Here is a 23,461-nt window from a genome sequence, read left to right on the forward strand (position 1 = left end):
AGTTACATTAAAAAAAAAAACTCGCGTTAACAAACCGGACCGTAAACTAAATACTATTAAATGAAAATGTGCTTAACAATCAGCCACACAAGCAAACAATGTTATCTACTGAAATATTTTTACCCAAAGACCTGCATCATACTCCTTGATGACACAAAAAGTGTCATTTTAGGAGGAAAAAAGCCTTTCTGTTTCTAATTACCCCAATGCTGGCTGTGTGCGGAATTTCAAAATAAAACACCATATTTAAATATTTTATTCAAAACCGTGTCATTATTTAAATCTGGCGACATAAAAGGAAGTTTAGAAAACTCTAACCGTTTTTGTTGTCGTGTCATTACTGTCCAGGAGTGGCGCTACTGTGCAGATTCACTGCTGACAGCTCCTCGCCTGTTCATAAAGAAACAGACAGAAAAGAAAGACAGCGTGAAACTGGTTGATACATACACAGAAACTATGAATGAATACATTTTAAAATGTTTTTTGTTTCTAAAAAAAGGGTTTATATAAGGGGGGCTCGAGGTTATGATGACAGAGTGCATGGACGTTTTGATGGTGCAATTCTTCCTAGGTCCAAACTATTTCAAATATAAATAATATGATGTGTGAAATATACTGTTTTTATTGCTGTTAAAATGACCGTTTTTGAAGCAAAGAAGAAAAACAAATACAGCAAGTGATTCAGAACTTTTGATAGTTATAGTGCATGTGGTACATATATGATACTATATGACAGTGAGCATTAGGAGGCTATAGTGCAGCATACTGTGTCCTTTCTGATGGTGAACTAAAGCCATGTACATACAGGTGGTGTCAGGTACTGGTCTGTGAGGGGTCGTTATTGAAAGGCTTTATAAGGTGTAGACAAATCTCTATGTAACACAAGTAATGTTGTAATTTTTGTTGGCCATTTCTTTTTGCTTGCAATAGGGTTTTAAGTTGTTGGATGTGTTTTGCCATTATTTAAGACAGATATTGAATTTCATTTATATGTAGTCATATTATATTTATAAGTATGATAATAAATCTGCAGGTCCCTGACACTAGATTGAGTTATGTAATCCATCAAATCAAAGATTAAACTCAACTCAAATTGTGTTTTTCGGTGTTAGTATAGTTGAGCCGTTTTGCTGTGTACATGTAAATTCATCTTTACCGCACAATGTAAAGTAAGCTTACTGCTTGTTTTCTTTTCTGGATAATATCCAAAATCATTATCAAGAAAACCATGTTAAATGTCAGCTCTTAAATTAAACTCTTATGAGCTATTTTTGTTGTTATCATTATATTTGTCCAAACAAATGTACCTTTAGTTGTACCAGGCATTAAAATGAACAAGAAATTGAAAAAAACAAGGTTGGTCTAATCATTTTTTCCATGACTGTAGTACCGTGCCATCAGATAGCCTGTTTAAGTGTACGTGTTGGGAACTGAAGCTGTTCTACAAAGCCACCAGACTCCTTTGACATAAAATGTGACTTTGGAGTTTTAAGGGGTTAAACTAATCTACGATGAAATTAAAAACTTATTTCACTGCCTGCTCTCTTATGTCTCAAGTCTCACTTCATTTCTGTAACTTCCATGTGTATTGTGTACCCAATGTGGAAATCACAAAGAAATCCCATTCAGTGTCTATTCATTTCTTTTACTTTTCAGTTCTTAAGTAAAACAGTACAAACAGGAACAATCTGCACTCATACAAAAGATTAAATCTCCCACATTAATACCCACAGCTCACAGAAGATTTATTAGCAGCCAATCTTTTCTTAAGCATGTACGCTTTAAGTTAAGTAAAAGTTCTGAATATATTCGACATCCCAAATACCTACAGATGCTTTCTGTCATCAAATTATATAAAGATAAATATAATCTTTACTTCCTCAATTTAACAAATGCAGTCTGCTCTTCATGTCTCAGCTGAAACTTTTCCTCATCACTCCTCATCTGTTCATTCATGCTCTGAGCTTTATCCTCTCTTTTCCCCGTTCCACTCTCTTGCATGTACATGTTGACTCATGCAGGCCAGGATCCAGTGGCATTATGTAATAACAAGCCTGGACTCCCCCATGGCACCCCGAGATCTTGGCCAACTTGACTCTCTCTAAGATGCTCTAGCAATTTTGCTTTAAAGCTCGAAGTGGTCTGAATCTCTGGTTTATCTCTATCTGAGCCCTGTCTGTTGTAGTTCTCATTCACTTTCTCTAGTGGCCTTTCCTTCCTCTCTGTGGTAGGCTGAGGTTGCTTCGTCCTGTTATTCTCTTTCTCTGGACAGATGCCTATACAAATACACAGGGTAAAGGATAGATGGATTGATAGCCGGATGCACAAACACATAGAATGTGTGTGTTACACGTGTGTGCTTTTCATTACTTAACCCATAAGAATCCAGACCCAGTTATCCTTAAAGGAAAGTTATGGGGGATATATCACCATTTCTGATATGTTTTCAAAAACACTATCCCTAAATGTCAAAGATCTGTGATGTGAAATAAACATTACATTGGGCGCTTATAGTACTTGTGTTTATAATATTTATGTTTATAATATTTAGTATTTTAAAATTTAAAAAAACTAGACACAAATTTGCCTTTTTCTCTGCATCTCCACAACATCTATCAAAATTGTGACATTATTAGTTCTGTTTAACAACAAATTATTTTTTTCGATTTGTTTTTAAGTAGCATAATAATAATAAATCGATAATAAATAAATACAAATAACCATGTGTCTTTTTGTTTATCAAAATTGTGACTTTAATTTGTTCAGGAAATATGGTCAAAACAAGTTAAATGCAATACAGGACACCCTATTAACGGATTAGAATTGTTAAATGGGTTTAAACTTAGCCTAGTAAAAATAAATAGAAGATTTAATGTGTTTGTTACACGGGTGTCACCATGGGTTCTTATTGGTTAAATATGAGGAAATAAATCAAGAACCGATTCCTTTTCAGAATGACAGCCAGATTAAAGATAGAAGAATAAGAACACTGATAGTCAATACCAGCCCGTTAAAGTGGATATGCATTGTAATGAATGAGGTCAAATAATAGATTATGTCAGTTCATAATGGATGTTGCGTTGCACAAATAAAGTAACCTTGGGTTTGTGCCATAAAGCATATTTTCACAGCACTGAGGAGAGGCTGGAATCCCAACTAGGCAAGGCTGCCCAGGGGACTCAAAACTCCGGGGGCCCCAAATGCTCAGGCCTACTCTGATAACAGGTGTGTGCTAATGTAATAGAAAAAGAAAAAGAAATGTTAAAAACACAGAAAACTGAGAGAGAGAAAAAATATTGCAGACATAGAATCACTGGAAGTTAAATATAATTATGACTTAAATGGCTAATGACTGTTGACAAATGTCTGAATTTGTGACACTGGACCTGAATTCAATCCATATTTCATAATTTACCATACTGGGTCCCCTTTTAAGTGCAGTGCCTCATTTCTTTCTTTATTTCTTTTACGGACAAGTCTTGTAACATTATGGTTTACATGTTTCTTGAGAAAATTTTAATAGAATAAAAAACTTTTTCTAAAAAGACTAATTCTAAGGTCTTTGTTGTTTAGGTTTTGTATTTAAATGCTGCATATTCCTAAATACATTATATATTAATTTAATACATTTAAGGAAACTGGTGTGTTTTTTTAACCCTCTGAACGGCAAGTTACCAAACAAAGCTTATAATTGTGATATTTCTTCAAAATCGCTTTTATTCTACATGCCTCAACTTGGATTTTGTATATCTAAATTGAATTAAATTCCAATTTGAAAAATATATATTATCAAAGACATTCAACTTGTATTTTTCCTTGGCTTTATAACTGTGTTATTCTGCACAAAAGATACTTTCGAGTTCTTACTACTTCTAGTGTTGATCTAGCTGTGTCCACAGAGTTGCAGGACTTATATATTGCAGTGAAATACAAGTCACAGTGTTTAAAATGTGAGAAGAGAAAAACGCCCTGAAACTGCTTGAGGTTCAGAGGGTTACCTACCGGTGACCTGTGATATAAACACCAGTCCAGCAGGTGAATGAATACATTTTAAAATGTTTTTGTTTCTAAAAAAAGGTTTATATAAGGGGGGCTCGAGGTTATAATGAGTGCATGGACGTTTTGATGGTGTAATTCTTCCTAGGTCCAAACTATTTCAAATATAAATAATATGATGTGTGAAATATACTGTTTTTATTGCTGTTAAAATGACCGTTTTTGAAGCAAAGAAGAAAAACAAATACAGCAAGTGATTCAGAACTTTTGATAGTTATAGTGCATGTGGTACATATATGATACTATATGACAGACAGTGGGCATTAGGAGGTTATAGTGCAGCATACTGTGTCCTTTCTGATGGTGAACTAAAGCCATGAACATGCAGGTGGTGTCAGGTACAGGTCTGTGAGGGGTTGTTATTGAAAGGCTTTATAAGGTGTAGACCAGGGGTGTCAAACTCTGGCCTGCGGGCCAAATTTGGCCCCCAGTGTAATTTTATTTGGCCCGCGAGGCAATACCGAATTATTATATTATTATTGTAAATTAATGACATTGATGTGTTTTTTATTTTAAATTTGATTTTGCATGTCTGCACTATTTAGTTATATATTGTATGTTTATAAGTGTTGCTGGTTCCATATTTAATATTAAAGCAAAACATGTTTGGTATATATGTTTGGCCCGCGATTTTATTCAAGTTTTACATTTTGGTCAATTGTGTATTTGAGTTTGCCACCCCTGGTGTAGACAAATCTCTATGTACCACAAGTAATGTTGTAATTTGGTGTCCTAGGTTTTTCGACAGAGTTGCGGGACTTATATATTGCAGTGAAATACAAGGCCACAGTGAGTAAACTGTGAGAAGAGAAAAACGCCCTGAACCGGTGACCTGTGATATAAACACCAGTCCGGCAGGTGGCGGTAATGCGCCGATACACTGGTTAGCCAGGCATCAACCAGCAGAGAGAAGAAGAGCTGGTTGTGACATAAGTCTGAGTTCGCTCTGGTTGCATGTAAAGTTTTGGTTAATTTATCTCCTTTTTAACTGAAAGGTCTACCAGCAACACCATGTTTGCCGTCAGAAACGCTCTCCGTCTCGGCTCCAGGTTGTCCATCCCCGCGGTGGCGAGGAGAGGATGCGCCGGGGCTTCTTCCATCCCGGTGGACGACGTGGTGAACGGACTCACCGAAGACCAGATTCAGGTGAGCAGGTCTGCACCGATAAACAAACAAATACTCGAATAAACAAAGTACTGCTGGTTCAGTAAGTTTAAAGCAAAGTGTTATTTAAGGACGGAGTGCACGTCATGACGTGACGACATAACGTCCACGGTTATCTACCAGTGGAGACCTTGATGTTAACCAGCCAGCTAAACTAAGCTAACCACCTAGCACATAAGATGTTTCTTACTCGCCTAGCTGCCTAATGATAGTCTAGATTAAATTTGTTTTCTCATATTTAATTATCAAAGCAAGTGGCAGTAATAACTCGCCAAGGGGCAGCGTTTTAAGCCTAACCAGCTTGATCTACTACTAGTAAGCTAAGATGCTACCAGCTAAATCTTCATAATGGAAAGACAATTGGTAAGAAAGGGGCGAAAGGCTCATAGAAACATATCTACGACAGGGTTGATCAACTCAAAGCAAGGTGACCAGCTCAGTGATACTGCAAAAACTCAGGGAAAGTGTAGTGGACTGAGTCTGCGGGGAGGGCAGGGGGAGGGCATCATATACAGGATTTGATTGGGTGAAAGCGACTGTCCTCTAATCCGCAGTATTATGAAGCTGAATATACATGTATCTGCATGAATGTGAAATATCTTGGCACATTCAACTGTCACTCAAGTATCACATTCTCAAGATCTCAAGTCAAGAGTGACTGAATTTCAGTGGTGGAAGAAGTATTCAGATCACTTAAGTGAAAGTACTAATACCACACTGTGAAATGACTCCACTACAAGTAAAAGTCCTGCATTCAAAACATTTCAAAACATCAAAATGTACTTAAAGTATCAAAAGTAAAAGTATTCGTTATGCAGAATGGACCCACTCAGATTGTTTTATACATTCTTTTTGTAAAGATAGGGCTCATTTTAACTATGTAATATAGGCCTACTGTTATCAGGTTTAAAATATCTTATCACTTTAACTTTATCAATGTTTTTATGTTAAATCTCGACCTGAAAAGTAACTTAACTTGTCAGCTAAATGTAGGGGAGTAAAGAGTACAATGCCAAAAACAGAATGTTCTACTCTGTGATATTTAAAACAAGTCAAACCACTTTCAAGACCTACAGGCATGCACTGTGTTTGTACAATATTATATCATAACAATATTTGCCTCAAAAAGTAGTGGAGTAGAAGTTTAAAGTTGCATTTAATGGAAGTACTCAAGTAAAGTACAATTACCTTAAAACTAAATTTAAGTACAGTTTTGAGTAAATGTACTTAGTTACACAGTTAGTTAGATACACAGATTAAAGTTAAGAAAAAAGATTAAAACTTAAATTGTTTTCTTCTGTATCAGCATTAACAAAACTGGCAACCTGAGAGGAGCAACTTACTTTGATATCCAGTAAAACACAAGTTTCTAATTTTAAAATTGCTGTATATTAAAGACTTTATCATGAGCAGAGCTTCAACTGTCTTCAGATACTGTAACCACCTGGGCCACCACCTGTTTGCCCTCCTGCCCTCAGGGAAACGCTTCAGACTAAACAAATCACAGACAAACAGACTAAAGAACAGTTTCTTCCCACAGTAATACAGACCCTTTAAACAGTTTATTGTCTTTTAGACTATTTATTACATATGTGTAATATCTGTGTCTTTTTTAGCACCTTTTATATATGAGGAGCACAGGTATATGTTGTTGTATATATTTTTTAATACAATGGCAATAAAGGGAAAAAATATAATAAAGTAATCTTTGACAATGGAACTATAATCTAATTGCAATTTTTTTCAAATATATCTGGGCTAATTACATTTCCACTCAACCCTTCTAATCAGTGTCTCAGTCTACCAGCCGATCAAATGAAGGAGGAGCATGGCAGGAATGGAAATAATGCTTGCCGATTCATTTTTCAGTGCCTTTAATAAAATCATGACATTTATCAGGGTATCCACCAGGGTCTTAAAAATTCTCAATCCAATCATTCAAATTTAGGGCCCTTTAAAATGTCTAAAATTCTCTTAACACTTAACGATATTGAAAGGTCTTAAAAATGTATTAACATTACTTTTATTTAAAACAAATGCATATACTTCAGTCTCGCTAAATTTTTAAGTGTTTCGATTTTTGAGGACGCTATAACAGCCCGGTCAGAACTTTTTTGCCAGTATGGATGTGAAATGGGTCATAAATTGTATTCATTCTGGTCTTAAAAAAGTCTTTAGTCTTAAATTTGACTTGTTGAAACCTGCAGTGACCCTGTATATGAATGACTTATCTAAATGTGTATTGTTTGTGTCGTGTCTTTTGCACAGCTCAGACAAACGGTTCGTAAGTTCTGTGAAGAGAAACTTGGACCTCGTGCCGACGAGATCGACAAGACAAATGAGTTTCCAGAAATACGGGTGAGTTGAAACTTTAACCATACCTGTAATTCCTGATTGAGTTGAACAGCTTGTTGTGAATGTGACCCACGCACCTGCTGGCAGTTGTGTATTTCCACATCTAGAAATAATTTCCCATCACAGTCTTTGCTAACACCTTGTGTCATCTTGTCACCAGGAGTACTGGAAAGACATGGGGGAGATGGGACTCCTCGGGATCACTGCACCAGGTAGCTGAAACATAATGGAAAAAAACACTTTTGTTCTATATTTAGAAGAAGCTAGTTATAGGAAACTGGTCTTCTCTTATTTTTTGTAGTGTTGTAAAAGTATTTTCATCTCTTTCAGTGGAGTATGGAGGCACAGGACTGGGCTACCTCGATCACGTCCTCGTGATGGAGGAGATGTCCCGAGTGTCGGCAGCCATTGCTCTCTCTTACGGCGCCCACTCTAACCTCTGTGTCAACCAGATGGTTCGCCACGGCAACGAGAAACAGAAGGAGAAGTACCTGCCAAAGGTCAGGACCAAAATGCTTTACATTATGAGCTGTTTGAAACACGCATAAAACCACAAGATGGATTCAATTCTTCATTCTCATCACTGTCTTTCCTGTTGCCAGTTATTATCAGGAGAGCACGTAGGAGCCCTGGCCATGAGCGAGCCCAACGCTGGCTCCGATGTCGTGTCCATGAAACTCAAAGCTAAGAAGCAAGGTGGGACACTCTCTGCTTTATTTTAACTCAAGGTCCTCTTCCACTCAAAAATGTGTTTTCCTGTTTCTATGGCCCCATAAAATGTCTGGCCTTCACTATACTGATTTGTATCTGTGTAAAGTTTGTCTCTAGACGCGTGTTTTTTCACTTCCCTCGACTGAAGCGTGAGAAGTCGGTGCACTGTAGTACAATCTGAGATTCAAATGTATGTCAGGCAAGCTAGATTAGGTACGTCACAACTTGGAAAGCCAGTCAAAATCTGAAAAAGAAACCTGAAACCTCCAGCAAAGAGCAGACTTGTCAGTACAAAGACAGTGTTTCCCCTACCATTATATTAGGGGGGCGGCCCGCCCCTCCCCAACGGCACCCCCCGCCCCCCTTGATGATCAAGCTAATTTTATTTTCAATATTGCGCCAGATCACAACATAAATCATTTAAAGTTACCTTTCCTGTATATCTTGTCCTTTTATTTAGCCATCTAAATAAACATATGTTATTTATCCTATATACAAGACGGCGAGTCATTTCTGTCTCTCTACGTGGTTGCGCGTTTACAATTCTCGTCTGCTCTCTGTATTGCACCCCGATGCGCGCGCACAAACACGCGTGCGCCAGGTTTCCCATTAATTGCCGAGACTGTGGCGGTTCCTCCGAGACATCACACACACACTGAATTTACCGAGCTGCCCACCCCACTTCTCTGCTGCAAAACAATTCCAGCATGATAGAGAGACGCCTGAATGCCTCCCTGTCTGTACAGTTCTCCTCTCCTCCTCATTTACTTCTCCTCTCCTCCTCCTTTTTTTCCCTCTCCTCCTTTACTTTTCCTCCTCATTCTTTGCTATTCCTGTCCTCCTCCTCCTTTACTTTCCTCCTCTCCTTCTCCCTTACTCTTCCTCCTTCTGCTCCTCCTCCTCCTTTACTTTCCTCCTCTCCTTCTCCTCCTCCTCCTCCTCCTTCTGCTCCTTGTGCTCCTCCTCCTTTACTTTTCATTTCCCCTCCTCCTCCTTTACTTTTCCTCTCCTCCTCCTCCTTTACTTTTCCTCCTCCTCCACCTTTACTTTTCCTCTTCTCTTCCTTTACTTTTCCTCCTCCTCCTCCTCCTTTACATTTCCTCCTCCTTTACTTTTCCTCTCCTTCTCCTCCTTCTGCTCCTCCTCCTCCTTCTTTACTTTTCCTCAAGTGCACCAGATCGATGCATTTTACTTAAAAATTTACAATTCTTTTCTCCCAAGGGGGCATGCCTGAAAGATCATCACACAGTCACTACAACAAACGCATCATGTACAGTATCTTTGCATACTTTAAAACGTGTCTGGAGGGGGACTTTAAGTTATTCAATTTTGTGCATTTTCTATATTTCTCCTGTATAGCATTTACGTGTGTTTTTTATTTGCAGTTTATATATTTTTATTTATTATTTTTTAAACTTACTTCTGTCCTTGTGCTGCTTCTTTTGGGTCATTATTTTGTACTCATGCATGTATAAAATATAGGCCATCTATAATGTATGGCCATCAGATATTCTTATATGCTGCGGCTCATTATGAATTAGTTATTTCTTGGGGATTATACTGATGCAGGGTTTGACAAAACACTGTTGGCATTTAGCCCTTTTCACATTGAATATTTTATTTACCCAGTGACTCTGACTCAGCAAGCCAGCATGTGTGTGCTTGATGGTCAGATCTTATACTGTACATAAAGAGAGCTGAAATGTAATTTTTAGTGTCCTGTGTTGTGCATGTAATTAAGTTGACGCCAGCTTATGTCACACCACTTCTCTGATAAGAGAAGTAATTAGTCACTTATGTTTTGGAGCCTTAATCCCCCTACTAATAAACTCTGATAAGTGTCTATATACAGTGAAATAAAGATCTCTAGAGATAGATTTACAGGGTATCTCAGGGGTCTTAAAAAGTCTTAAAACATCTAAAATCCAATAATTTGAATTTAAGGCCTTAAAATGTCTAAAATTCTCTTAGAAATTTCATAAAATGTATTATATACAATTTCGAAACTTTTTTTTGAAAAACAAATGCATAAACTTCAGCCTCACTTTTAAATGTTTCAATTTTTGAGGACGCTGTAACATAACTACAAAACGGAACTTTGTACCTGTGCAACCTGGCCAGAATTTGAGCTAAATGTATACTTTTGTACTTTTTTTGCCAGTATGGGTGAGAAATGGGTTTTAAATTGTATTCATTATGGTCTTAAAAAATCTTATATTTGGCAAGTTGAAACCTGCAAAGGCCCTGATTTAGATATTTTACACATTGGCACATAGATAAGTATTAGTTTTGGCTAATTCTGTTCAGACGAGATCTCCAGCAAAAGAGGGAAAATGGCTTAAACCACCTAAAAAGCTTCAATGAAAATGAAATTTAAAAACAGGAATTTCAGTGTCAATGTGATAAACCTGCAGAGAATTATCACCTGAATCTGCAGCTTGCCATTGTGGAGCTTTATTTGCTTATTTATTTATTTAAAATATATTTTTAAGGCATTTTCGCCTTGAATTGATAGGACAGCTGACAGGAAAGGGGAAGAGAGACGGGGAGTGATATGCAGCAAAGGGCCGCAGGGGAGAAATGAACCTATTTTATTAATTTAATTTATTTTTATTGTGCAGTACAGTGATTACAGAACAAGTGAAGACAAGAATGTGAAGCCAAATAATTGTAAAGAGGAAAAACAAAACAAATGGAGGGTATAAAAGCTAATTATGGCAAAGGCATAAAAGAAGATAAAATTTATATATAACAGATACAAACACCATCAAATACAGAAACAAACCAAACAAAACGCACAAACAAAACAAAAAAGATGCAAGAGATACAACATGAAGCATGTTTTGCTGTGTAGTGAGAAGTTTACAATTTTCAAAATGTAAAGGGCAGAAAATCTTATAATGCGTTTGATTATCTTAAATAACTAATGCCACTTACAACTTAGCCATATCGACTTCAAAAGGTGATGTTGTGCTCAAAACTCGCTTCCGCTGCCCTCTAGTGGCCATAATACTAATGATAAATTACTGTAGCTTTAACCCTCTGATTCCCAATTAGTTTCAGGGTGTGTTGTTTTTTTTGTTTTTTGCTCTATTCACATTTTATTCAGTGTTCTCTCTTTTCCCAGCAATTTATAAGTCCTGCACCTCTGTGGAAACAGCAAGATCTAGAAGTAGGAAGAACTCAATATCTTTTGTGCAGAATACCGCCATTTTAAAGCCATAAATCATAAAAAAGGGAAAGCACAAGTTGAATCTGTGAGATTAAAAAGAAAAAAAAAAAAAATTGGAATGTAATTCAATCTACATACAAACTTAAAGTTGCTAATATTTGAAGAAAAAAAAATGCTCCACCTGCTTTACAAATTGAACTATTTACATTTTTACAACCTCTACTTATAAACTCTCCTGTCCTCTCCTCTCTGCTCTGTGTAAACACTTTGCAGATTATTACTCAATAATATTCATGGGACTGTACAGCACAGACTTTTTGCAGTATGAATGTTTTTGGGGGGGCTCTGGTTTGTGCAAATGGTTTACTTTTGCATAAATTGTAAATAAGATGTAGTACTAAGTAATTCTTATGAAATACCACAATTTTAAGCTTCTGTTATGTTGCGTTCTCTAACAGAAACCTTTGTCACACACGATCTGTTCAAGGGTCTCCAAAAAGTAAAAAAAATCAAACTATAATGCCTGTTTCTGTCTGATAAGCAGTGTATTTTTTGGCATTTTCTGAAAAAGAAACCATACTTTTAGAACTTGCTGGCAGGTTTTGGGGTTCAGACACAGTAAAAGGCAAAATGATGAGAAGAGAAGGCACAAACTGTGTGATCGGCTGCAGAAGATGCTGACTGTATCAGTGCCCTTTATGTCTCTCAAATTACTAGAAACATCAAAGCAGAAAAATGAAAGGTACATGTTCACAGAAATGGAAATCTAGCTGTTGATGCGCGAGTGAGCGAGACCTGTCAGCTCAGGGGTGTGATCGCTTGGTGGCTGCACCTTCCTTCATGCCTTAAATACTACATTTAATAGTAAATGTAATGATAGAGTACTTACTGGTTTAACCAGAGAGCCTGTGATGGTTCCAGGGTGACATTTATTGCTGAGCTGCAGTCTAAAATCTTTTCTTAGAAGGTAACTATTGACTACCCAGAACCACACGACCTCTCTTTAATGGTTACCCTTTTAAGATTTTGCCTTGGATACCAACAAATTGTTTTAAAGTCTTAGTTCTACAGTGTGACTCAGTCTAAGTGCTACTTCATTTCTCTTTTTGACTTTTTTTCTACAGGTGACTACTATGTTCTGAATGGCAACAAGTTCTGGATCACAAATGGGCCCGATGCCGATACGCTGATTGTTTATGCAAAGACGGATCCTGAGGCCCATCAGAAAGGCATCACAGCTTTCATCATTGAGAAGGTTAAAAGACGTTTTCTTCTGTCTCGGGGTTTACTTGAGGCTTACTTGAGTGTAGTGGGTTTATATGTTTTGGTCTGTTTTGATGCCTTGCATTCAGGTGAATTAATATCAGAGGTGGTAGAAAAAATAGGATATCATGTTGTCGAAATAACGCTGCAAAGTTAGTTGTTGTTTTAATGTTTAATTTAAAAAAAATTCAGAGCAGTTAAGCTGAAAGTTGAGGAAAGTTTGATAAAATGCTGCAGTTGTTGTCGTCCATACCAAGGTTGTAGTAGTTTTGGATTTTTCATTAGTTTTAGTTTTAATTTCGTTGTCAATTTTTGTTTTCAAATTCAGTTAGTTTTAGTTAGTTTTCAGAGTGAGTTCAATAGTTTTAATTAGTTTTTATTTTTTGGAAAATGCTTAGTTTTAGTTTAGTTTTTATTAGTTTTAGTGTTAGTTTTTATTAGTTTTAGTTTTTTTTGTGATGGGGTATTTGTTGGGTACCAGATTCAATAAGGTCACAATAAATGTTTCCTTTGTTTCCTTTGTCTGATCCATCTCAGCCCCAATAAGTTTATTAAGTCATAAAACCAGATGGATTAAATAGATTTAATATCAACCAAAAGAATTACGTATGAAAAAAGTTGACAAAGACGAAAACTAAGGACATTTTCACTATAATTTCAGTTACCGGTAGTTTTAGTTCGTTTTGTAACCACAAAATACAGTTTCAGTTAGTTATCGTTTTTTTAAAAACTCTTGTTTTTATTTTTATTTCAGTTAACGAAAATGTTTTTTCAATTCTAGTTTTTGTTATTTCGTTAGTTTTTGTTAGCTATAATAACCTTGGTCCATACATGTTTGATATCAGTTGAGTTCAGTTTGACTGAATACTTTGTTGGTCAGTCTGTGGGTTTGACTCTCATTGTGGAGAAATAAAAAGACTGAAGTGAGATGAATAGACTGAGAATTTGCTCTTATTCGACAAAACAATTCTTGATTGAATTTAATTTTGTGGACTCAAAATGCAGTGAAACAGTACTCACCATATCGCAAAATGCTTAAAATCACAATAACATCGTATTGTGACGCAAGTATCTGGATAAAATCGTATCATGGGACCTGTGCTGATTCACACCTCTAATTAATATAATACAAAATGATGCAAAAGCCACACAAATCACAGCAATTACAATAAGTCTGTGCATGTTTGTGCTCTTTAGGGGATGCCTGGATTCTCTACAGCACAGAAGCTCGACAAACTCGGCATGAGGGGCTCCAACACCTGCGAGCTGATCTTTGAAGACTGCAAAGTCCCAGGTGTGTGTTTAAGTGCACTCTGACAAATATTCACTTGTGTAAAAAAACAAAACAAAAAAACAATCCATACTGCCCTCAAAGCCTAACTGCAGTAACTACACAAGGGTAAAACTGAGAAGACTGCTTTTCAAATTTTTTACTGGTAACTTCATTTTGTTATAAATGTAGTTAAAAATGTTTAACGGCTCTATTCAAAGATTTGTGTATTTTAGACTTAATATTATTAGGTAATGTTATATTTTACTCTTGATATAATTTTAAATCTCTTTTTTAATTAATCACTATCTAGATAAACGTATTTCTATTAATCTTGTCTTCACTATTCAACACCATGAAAATTACAAGACTACACTGTATCACAGTCAGACCGTCAGATTCGACTTTGAGTTGGATTTTGTAGTTACTCCAGTTTTTATATCATTATTTCTCTGAAATAAAACAAAATTGAAATCAAAAACTCTGTCACAAGATAAAACAGACATCAAGGAGTTCATTTTTAGATTAAACTCAATTTTGACCAAAAATGTCAAATGTTACTGCAGTAAGGCTTTGTACAGCAGCATAGATCAATCCTTTCTTTGCATGTGTGTTTTGTAATCCTTCAGACTGACATATTTTATGATGTAGGCTTTTAATTCATTTTGTTTGGAATTGTGTGTTGTAGCGGAGAACATGCTCGGTCAGAAAAACAAAGGCGTTTATGTGATGATGAGCGGTTTGGATCTGGAGCGGCTGGTGCTTTCAGCAGGACCTTTAGGGTGAGTTCATGTCGGGAACAAGCTTGAATTAGACTGTTGAAAAAGTGAAGTTGTTTCTTAGATTTTAATGGAAAAACTGCTAAATCAATTCCTCTTGGTGTTGTCGAGCATATTTGTTACACATGTAGCTACTGTTCTGCATAGTTGTGTTTTATTTACCCGAGTCCAGTCTACAGACTCATATTCACTGCCCAGAGTAATCTCTTATCACTCTGACCTTTGGTTTTGAATATGAGATGAGATGAGATAAGCCTTTATTGATCCTCAGAGAAGGAATCCGCTTGTTACAGCAGCACGGGGACAGAAATAAAACCAGATTCATTCAGCAGGTGCCAGGAGTTTAGATTTCATTCAGACAAAATTAGGACTGGTGTGGTAACTGCATGGCAAAATTAATCCGAGCACACAAGGCCAAATTTGCCTCCTTAGTTACTTCTGACAATTAATTATGTCTTTAATTAAACAGAGTCTGGCACAGAGCTCACTCTACATAAAATGTACCAGGTGGATTGTGGAAATGTGATGTGAACTAGAGGTGAGGAAACAATTGATACAGCATAGTGTCACAATATTTTGCGTGCCGATATTATCAATTCATGGCCGCCAAGTATCGATATTTTGAATTCCGACGGTCAGCGGGCCGGGAGTATTTGACGTTTTTGGCTCACTTATAGTAATATCCTGGAGATACTGCTATCATATGAAACTAGAAGATCTATCGAATCTATAGCAGGGTTCGTACAGGTGCTTTAAATCCTTGAAAATGCTTGAATTTAAATGCTGTATTTTCAAGGTTTAAAAAGTGCTTGGATTTTGGATAAAGTGCTTGTAAATTAAATTCTTGTATTTCTCTTGCAGCTGACTATATCCATCTATAGACTATAAATAATCACATGTTCAGTGAAAAAAAATGAGTAGCCTATCTGAAATGAAGACCGTTCCTCCTAAAAGTGTAAAACCATCGCTGTTGGTGTTGTTAAGTGAAATCTCCCCCTTTTAGTATGCAAGTACTCATCTAAAACATGCAATTTACAACAGGTGTAAGATACTGGAAAAGCTTGAGAATTTACCTTGAAAGTCCGTGAAAAATGCCTGAATCTGACCACTGCTAAAGTGTACGAACCCTGCTATAGGCACCATGTGCGTCTGGATATTATGTTGGGAAGTTGTTGATAACACATTATTATTATTATCTTTACCCTTCAGCATCATGCAGGCCGTTCTGGACCACGCCGTCCCCTACCTGCACGTCAGAGAGGCCTTCGGACAGAAGATCGGACACTTTCAGGTTAAAACCTTCAGTCTCAACTTTATACAAGAAATTTGAAAAGTCACTGTGTGAATATGTGAAATTAACATGATGCTTTATGTTGATCCGCGTGCAGCTAATGCAAGGCAAGATGGCCGACATGTACACCAGACTGAGCTCCTGTCGGCAGTATGTGTACAACGTGGCCCGGGCTTGTGACAAAGGACACTTCAGTGCAATGGTGAGAGGATTTATTCATTTCACCTGCAGCATCCACTTCACAAAACTGACAGATTTGTTTAAATTTTGGTACAGAAGTTGCACTACAATGAAGGAAAAAAAGGATTTGGAGCACATGGCAATGCATATGCATACATATTTGGGCGCTATTGATATCTTGATATGAGACTAGATATTATGTTCATTTAGCAGAGGCTTTTTTCCAAAGCAACGTACATTTGAGAGTTAATACAACACGAACAAAGAAGATGTCAAGAAACACCACAGTGCCATGGGTAAAGTTTGAGTCCAAGTGCATTTAGGTAGTGCGAGCGGTAAGCTTCAAACTGTTTATTTTATTTTTTTTTTTTTTAAGGTTCTCATCTGTGTAGATTAGGTGTGAAGGTGTTCAGTAAAGAGCTGGGTCTTCAGTCTCTCCTTAAAGATTGAGAGGGACTCAGCAGGTCGAATGGAGTTTGGAAGATTTTGAATATTGTAATATGTGTACTTTTTTTCTTTTCTTGGCTGCATTACAGTCAAGGGATGTTATTTTCCGATCTTGACAGATTGTTCTAGCTAATCTATTATTTACAGGGTATCAGCGGGATCTTAAAGTCTAAAAATGTCTAAAATCCAATGATTTGAATGAAAGGATTTTTTTTTTTTTTATTCATAAAATGTCTTAAATACGATTTTGAAAGGTCTTTAAAATGTATTTACGTTACTTTCATTTAAAACAAATGAATAAAGTTCAGTCTGTGCAGCCTGGTCAGAATTTAAGCTGTGAATAAATTCATAAATTTTGCAAGTAATTCCAGGCCTTCGATTTTCCTTCATGTCTTTTGTACTTTTTGGCAATATGGTTGTGAAATGGGTCGTAAATTGTATTCATTATGGTCTTAAAAAAGTATTTTAAAGTCTTAAATTTGACTTGTTGAAACCTGCAGAGACCCTGGGCTTTACCCAGTTTACTGATCCACATTACTGATGATTATCAATAAAAAATCTCTCAAATGTCATTTTGTAAATATTTTACGAAAGCACCCACAGTCGACCCTGCAACATGGTTATATTATATTATTATATGGTAATATTAATATCAAGGTATTTAGTCATCATGATATTTGATTTTCCCCAAGTGTGACTTGATGTTGATGATGTTTTATTCTCTTGTCAATCCCGAAGACTGCATCTTTTTTCTTTTTTTTTCTTTTTTAACTTTTAACTATATTGCACTGTAAAAGGTATGTTCCCTGCACCGATGCACACTGTGTTGTGACTGTGCTGACTTGTGGTTGCAGGACTGTGCTGGAGTGATCCTGTATTGTGCGGAGAACGCCACTCAGGTTGCTTTGGATGGAATCCAGTGTTTAGGTAAGTGCCAAGAAACCAAGTGTCTCAAATAAACCTTAAAATACACTGTATACAGCACTTTCCTGTGGGAATGAGTTTATTTCAGTCAGGAGATACTATGTTACAAACACAAACATTGCTGATGCAACATAAAGATTAGATTCAGATGAAGAACATTGATCAGTGTGATGGCCCCTCTGCTTCGTGGTCTTCACTGAGTGATCCAGATTGATCGTTTAGTAACTTTATGAGACTGATTTTAGGTGAATTGGCTATCTGTTTTACAGAGTGGTGCCCCAACGAGAGATGATTTAGAGTAAATAAAGTCATATAATTTATTATAATGAATAATTATTAATAATTCTGATAGCAATCTAACCACACTTTTGGACGGTGAGACCCACTCAGGTTCATCCTTACATATCGTCACCCTGTTAAAATAATCTCCTAACTCATTCTTTCAAGTTTTGCAGGAAACACAAAAAACTTCACCAAAAATGTAACATATGACATTTATTGATCATTTCACTCAGAAAGGATGTATGGCATAGTAATAACACTGTGTGTTAATTATGTAACTTAAGCAATTCGGCATTTTTTGAACATGCCTTTGTGACTTCAGCAAGATATGGTAACACTTTATTTTGAAGATGTCTACATAAGAGTCACACAAGCCTGTTAGAAACATGACATGACAAGCATCATGAGCATTAATGTTACTTCAAAGTGTCATTAATGTTCATGACACATCCCATGTCATGTTTATGACACGCTCATGTCACTCTTATATAGACACCTTCAAAATAAAGTGTTACTAATATAAGTGTCAACAATAAAACACTGATAAACTAAACTGATGACTAAACAATCTCCCTCTAGCTCTTCTTTGCTGGGTTCTTATCTGATGCCTATAAATGTGGCAAATTGTCAAAGAAGTGATGATCTTAAAGGGGTAAAATCACATGATCTGATCAACTGAGGATGTAGGAGATTTTACCATAGGTGACCGGCCTCATGAGGAGATGATTTGGACAAAAAGTTATAAAGGCGATTATTTTAACAGTGTGACGATATTTGATATCTTTATGGGAGGGATAGCATAACACCCCTTTCTTACATTTTTGATGCTCTGGCGTGAGGCATCCTATAACTATAAGAGAAAAAATCCCTACATTAATAGTACCCCGTGCAAAGAATCATTAATCTATAAAAGAGGCATCCTAAAATCCCTACACTGGTTCTGGATGAGTCTTGTTGCTGGTGTGAAGGTGGTTTGGTGTCAGCAGCTGGACGCAGGGCTCTACAGGTGCAGCTCATTTGGTTAATAAATGCCGACTAGTGAAGATAAGAGATAGGAGGCTTTACTCGACTGCATCGTGTGAACACGGAGGGAGTTTCCTCTTCGATTTTGAACCTCTAGGATAATAGAGAAGTGAGAATATATTATATATTACGCATGGATAGAAGCCAAGAGGCGTGGCTGAGTGAAATAATGAATTGAGGTTTAAAGGAGGAGGAATGGGGCAGTAAGCTTCATTTTAATGAGACATGAATTGCTTTCTAGACACGTTCCATGCAGTGTTTTTGCTCTTCGTGTTCATTTGATCTTGCCTGTTAACATTTATACCTCATGCCAAGCCTTGAGTGCACATGGAGCCCCTATGTGCACTCAAGTTGGTTTCTCTCAGTCACTTTATAGTATTTTACACACAGAATGTGATCATTTATGCCAGCAAATTACCATGTCAAGTTAATTAAGTTTGAATAGCTTTCTTTCATCATTTTTTCTTTTTATAATCTCAGATTCACATTGTGGTTCGCTGACTTTATTGCATTAATGTGGTGTAAAATTAGGGCTGAGCGATATCTAAGTGGGCTTACTTTATTTCTGGAGCAATATTGCTATTAGTTTTAGTTGAGATGTTTTAATGTTCTTTATCTTCCTCTGTCTTCTTCCTAAACATTATTATTCATATTATTTTTGTTAAATTAAAAAATATGAATCTTACTGATCTCCTGTCACTAACAGCATAGTAACAGATACTGAAATACAAAAACTGAAGCACACATTGACACTAAAATCAGTATCAGGCCGCCATTGTAAATAAGAATTTGTTCTTAATGGCCTGCCTGGTTAAATAAAGGTGAAAAAGATTTAGGATGTTGATGCTAACTTTGGGGCTAACGCTCTCCAGTCAACCAGCAGTTGGAGGTTTATGGGAACTTTACTTGGGTCTTGAGGAGCTTTTGTTCAAAGGACAAACTGAAACCTCCGTCCGTCCGTACATTTTCTTCCTGATCTGGGGTCGGGTCGCGTGGGCAGCAGGCTAGGCAAGTTATTCAAGACATCCCTCTACCGAGGATTTTTTTTCCAGCTCTTCCGGGTGGACCTTGAGGCGTTCCCAAGCCAGATGAGATAAAAAAAATTCTCCAGGGTGTTCTGGGCGACCCTCAGGCTTAAAAACCAGTTAGACATGCCTGGAAAAGGAGGAATCCTGATCAGGAGCCCAAACCAACTCAACTGGCCCCTTTTGATGCGAAAGGAGCAGTGACTCGTACTTCGAGCTCCTCTGAGACCCTCCGGTTGGTTAGATTGTTTGGAATAGCAATATTGCCATTTTGTGTGTTGCGAATTGGAATCTAATGTATTGCATTGCGATATCACGATTGAATTCAATGAATCGTTCAAAGTAAAATCACAGGTTTTTCTATTGTTAAGTAGTAATATACACGCACTGGTCACTGTATTAAGTGTGTATCTAAGAAAGTGGCGGTGTGGTCTTCTGCTGTTGTCTGTCTGCTTCAAGGTTGGACGTGTTGTGCACTGAGAGAGTCTTGTGCCACAAACTTATTTTCCCCTAAATAATTTCAACACGTTACAAATTCATTAAGTGTTGTCTAATATATCTGGTTGTCAGCACTGAGTTCATGTGAAACACACAGGTTCAGTCATCAACTTTTATCAAACATAAAATTTACAACCGGGGGAATAAATCTCAGTGTTTTGAGATGTCTACATGCCTAAATGCATTGAGTTGCTGCCATGTGATTGGCTGATATATTTGCGTTAACAAGCAGTTGCACAGCTCTCGGTTAAGTCTTGGTCACCTAACGTGTATTAAAAAAAAAAAAAATGCTCTTCTTTTCTCTTCTTCTCTTCTTTTCTTCTTTAACATATAACACTCCTGTAGCGATTACAGTTGGCACTTTTATAGTTATGTACTTACTCGATTCCTGTGGTCTAAGTCTAGTACCTTCAGGTTGAATGCACTTATTGTAAGTCGCTTTGGACAAAGGCGTCAGCTAAATGACATCTAATGTAATGTTTACATAAAGTGAGTGTAAATTTGTGATATAGACTAGTTATTTTATGTCAGGTGTTTTCAGGCGGCGCAGCACTACTTTGATCAGCTCAGGGACTCATTTAGTGCTTCAGCCTAAAGCAACCTGCTCCGTCCCTGCGCACTAACTTTAACTTTTACCTTGTCAACAGGTGGGAACGGCTACATCAACGACTACCCCACGGGCCGCTTCTTGCGTGATGCAAAGCTGTATGAAATCGGCGCAGGCACGAGTGAGGTACGCCGGCTCATTATTGGACGATCCTTCAACGCCATGTACAAATGATCACAGCTGAGAAGTGGCCATCTTTAAAGACTGTACGAGTGGTTTGCCGTGGATGAACACAGTTACTCACACCCCGGGCCTTAAACTGTATGAACCGTTGCTGCTGTTGGGACGTCGCTGTTTCAGAATCATTGTCACACGGGAATTTAGATCAAGTTATATAAAAATCACTTACAGTGCGGTTACAAGATGAATGGTAACAGGTGGAACAAATTAATTGGTGATTCAGTATTTTAAGTCGGTTATGTTAACTAGATGGATAACCACTGTCAGTAAAGCTATATGATTGTAAGCATTTGAGCTTATGAACAAGCTACAGTCATGGAAAAATTATTAGACCACCCTTGTTTTCTTCATTTCTTGTTAATTTTAATGCCTGGCACAACTAAAGGTACATTTGTTTGGACAAATATAATGATAACAACAAAAATAGCTCATAAGAGCTGATATTTAGTCATTTTTTATGGTTTTCTTGATGATGATTTTTGTTATCAAGAAAACAATGGAAAATGTCTAGATATCAGCTCTTAAATTCAACTCTTATGAGTTATTTTTGTTATCATTTATTTGTCCAAACGTACCTTTTGGTGTACCTAAATGTACCTTTAGTTCTACCAGGCATTAAAATGAACAAGAAATTGAAGAAAAAGGGTGGTCTAATAATTTTTTCCATGACTGTAAATGCTTCTTCTTCACCAAGCCATGTTGGTGTATTAAGGGTCATAGGAATGAATGGGTTCTGTAAACTACTATTAAGGCAAACTGATGTATTTGCAGCTGAGCAGCTCAAGCCTCCAGGACACTGTTGATTAGATAACACCTGAGAGTGAATTAATACATAATCAATTTTAGTGATATTATAAAATATATAACTTCCCTGACATGTATTTTAATGAACTGTTTCTGATCAATAAGGAAAAAAACACCTGATGTCTAAGCATTCTGTTTTAGAGAATTAGCATTAGAAAACGTGTTTCACTGTTGTATAATGTCTGTTCGGTCCGACTGGAGGAAACACTCCTAATGATTTGTTTGTCTTCCCTTCTCCAAAGGACTTATCATAGATGTATAGTGTGAATCGTATATCATACATGTAGTTTTGTTTGCCATGAATTAAAGAACTGTTTTATTTATTTCTGGAGTTGAGTTTGTGTCAGTGAAAAACATGTAAAGAAAATGTCTACACTGCAGAAAATACAGTAAAATGCTGTCAAATAGCAACAGAGATACAGTCATGGAAAAAATTATTAGACCACTTGTTTTCTTCAATTTGTTGTTCATTTTAATACCTGGTACAACTAAAGGTACATTTGTTTGGACAAATATAACAAAAATAGCTCATAAGGTTTAAGGGCTGGTATCCATTTTTCATGGTTTTCTTGATAATGATTTTTTATTATCAAGAAAACCATGGAAAATGTCTAGATATCAGCTCTTACATTAAACTCTTATGAGCTATTTTGTTGTTATCATTATATTTGTCCAGACAAATGTACCTTTTAGTCGTACCAGGTATTAAAATGAACAACAAATTGAAGAAAACAAGGGTGATCTAATAATTTTTTCCATGACCTTTATACCATCAAATCTAATATTGCATATCACTGTAGTAGACACATTGACTTACCATAAATCATGAAACAGTAAAACTCTTCATAAAATGTAGAAAACATAGTTTTACCATTTTAAGAAATTACATTTTGGTAAAATTAACGGAAAAAAGTCACAAGCACAGGATTGTTCCGTCTAAATTACAGATTTAGCTGATCTCTACATTTCACTTTACAGTAAAAAACCTTTCAACATACAGCAAAATCATACCGTAATGTCTGATATATTCTCAGTGTATTTTTCATTTTTACTGTAAATTACAAACAAAAATTCTCGGTGCATGTTTGTGTAGTCCCTGAGCTCAGGCTGAACACAGAGCTGCTTGTTCTTAGAAAAGCCAGAGGGGAGACCGCGGTTCAGACAATGATTGAACTATCTCCGTGCATTTGAATAATACATGTTTCAGGGTGGATTTTCCCTCTACAGGAAACAAGACAACATTATTATCTCTAACACACTGCGGCAACTGGACTGGAGTCGGGCGTTGCTCGTCAGGAATTACATACAAATTTTATAAGAGTTTTTATAGGAACATATCCTCAAAAATTCATGATACATGAAAATATAGAAAATAGAAAATGAATCAGGCTTTTAATAAAGACACTTTATGGAATAAATTGATTTTAATA

At 36.6% G+C, this 23,461-nt stretch overlaps 1 protein-coding gene across 1 annotated transcript; it reads left to right on the forward strand.

The window, feature by feature from the left end:
- Window positions 1-4,973: 4,973 nt before the first annotated feature.
- On the forward strand, window positions 4,974-22,354 carry ivd (isovaleryl-CoA dehydrogenase). Its single transcript, XM_059353926.1, has 12 exons — window positions 4,974-5,202; window positions 7,489-7,578; window positions 7,736-7,787; window positions 7,906-8,075; window positions 8,178-8,271; window positions 12,583-12,713; window positions 13,919-14,015; window positions 14,680-14,773; window positions 15,980-16,061; window positions 16,159-16,263; window positions 17,543-17,615; window positions 21,088-22,354. Exons 1-12 carry the CDS (start codon window positions 5,068-5,070, stop codon window positions 21,219-21,221), a joined length of 1,257 nt encoding a protein of 418 aa, XP_059209909.1. The 5' UTR covers window positions 4,974-5,067; the 3' UTR covers window positions 21,222-22,354.
- The last annotated feature ends 1,107 nt before the right edge of the window (window positions 22,355-23,461 follow it).

This window comes from Centropristis striata, chromosome 16, assembly GCF_030273125.1.
Source record: "Centropristis striata isolate RG_2023a ecotype Rhode Island chromosome 16, C.striata_1.0, whole genome shotgun sequence".
Classification (NCBI taxonomy): Eukaryota; Metazoa; Chordata; class Actinopteri; order Perciformes; family Serranidae; genus Centropristis; species Centropristis striata.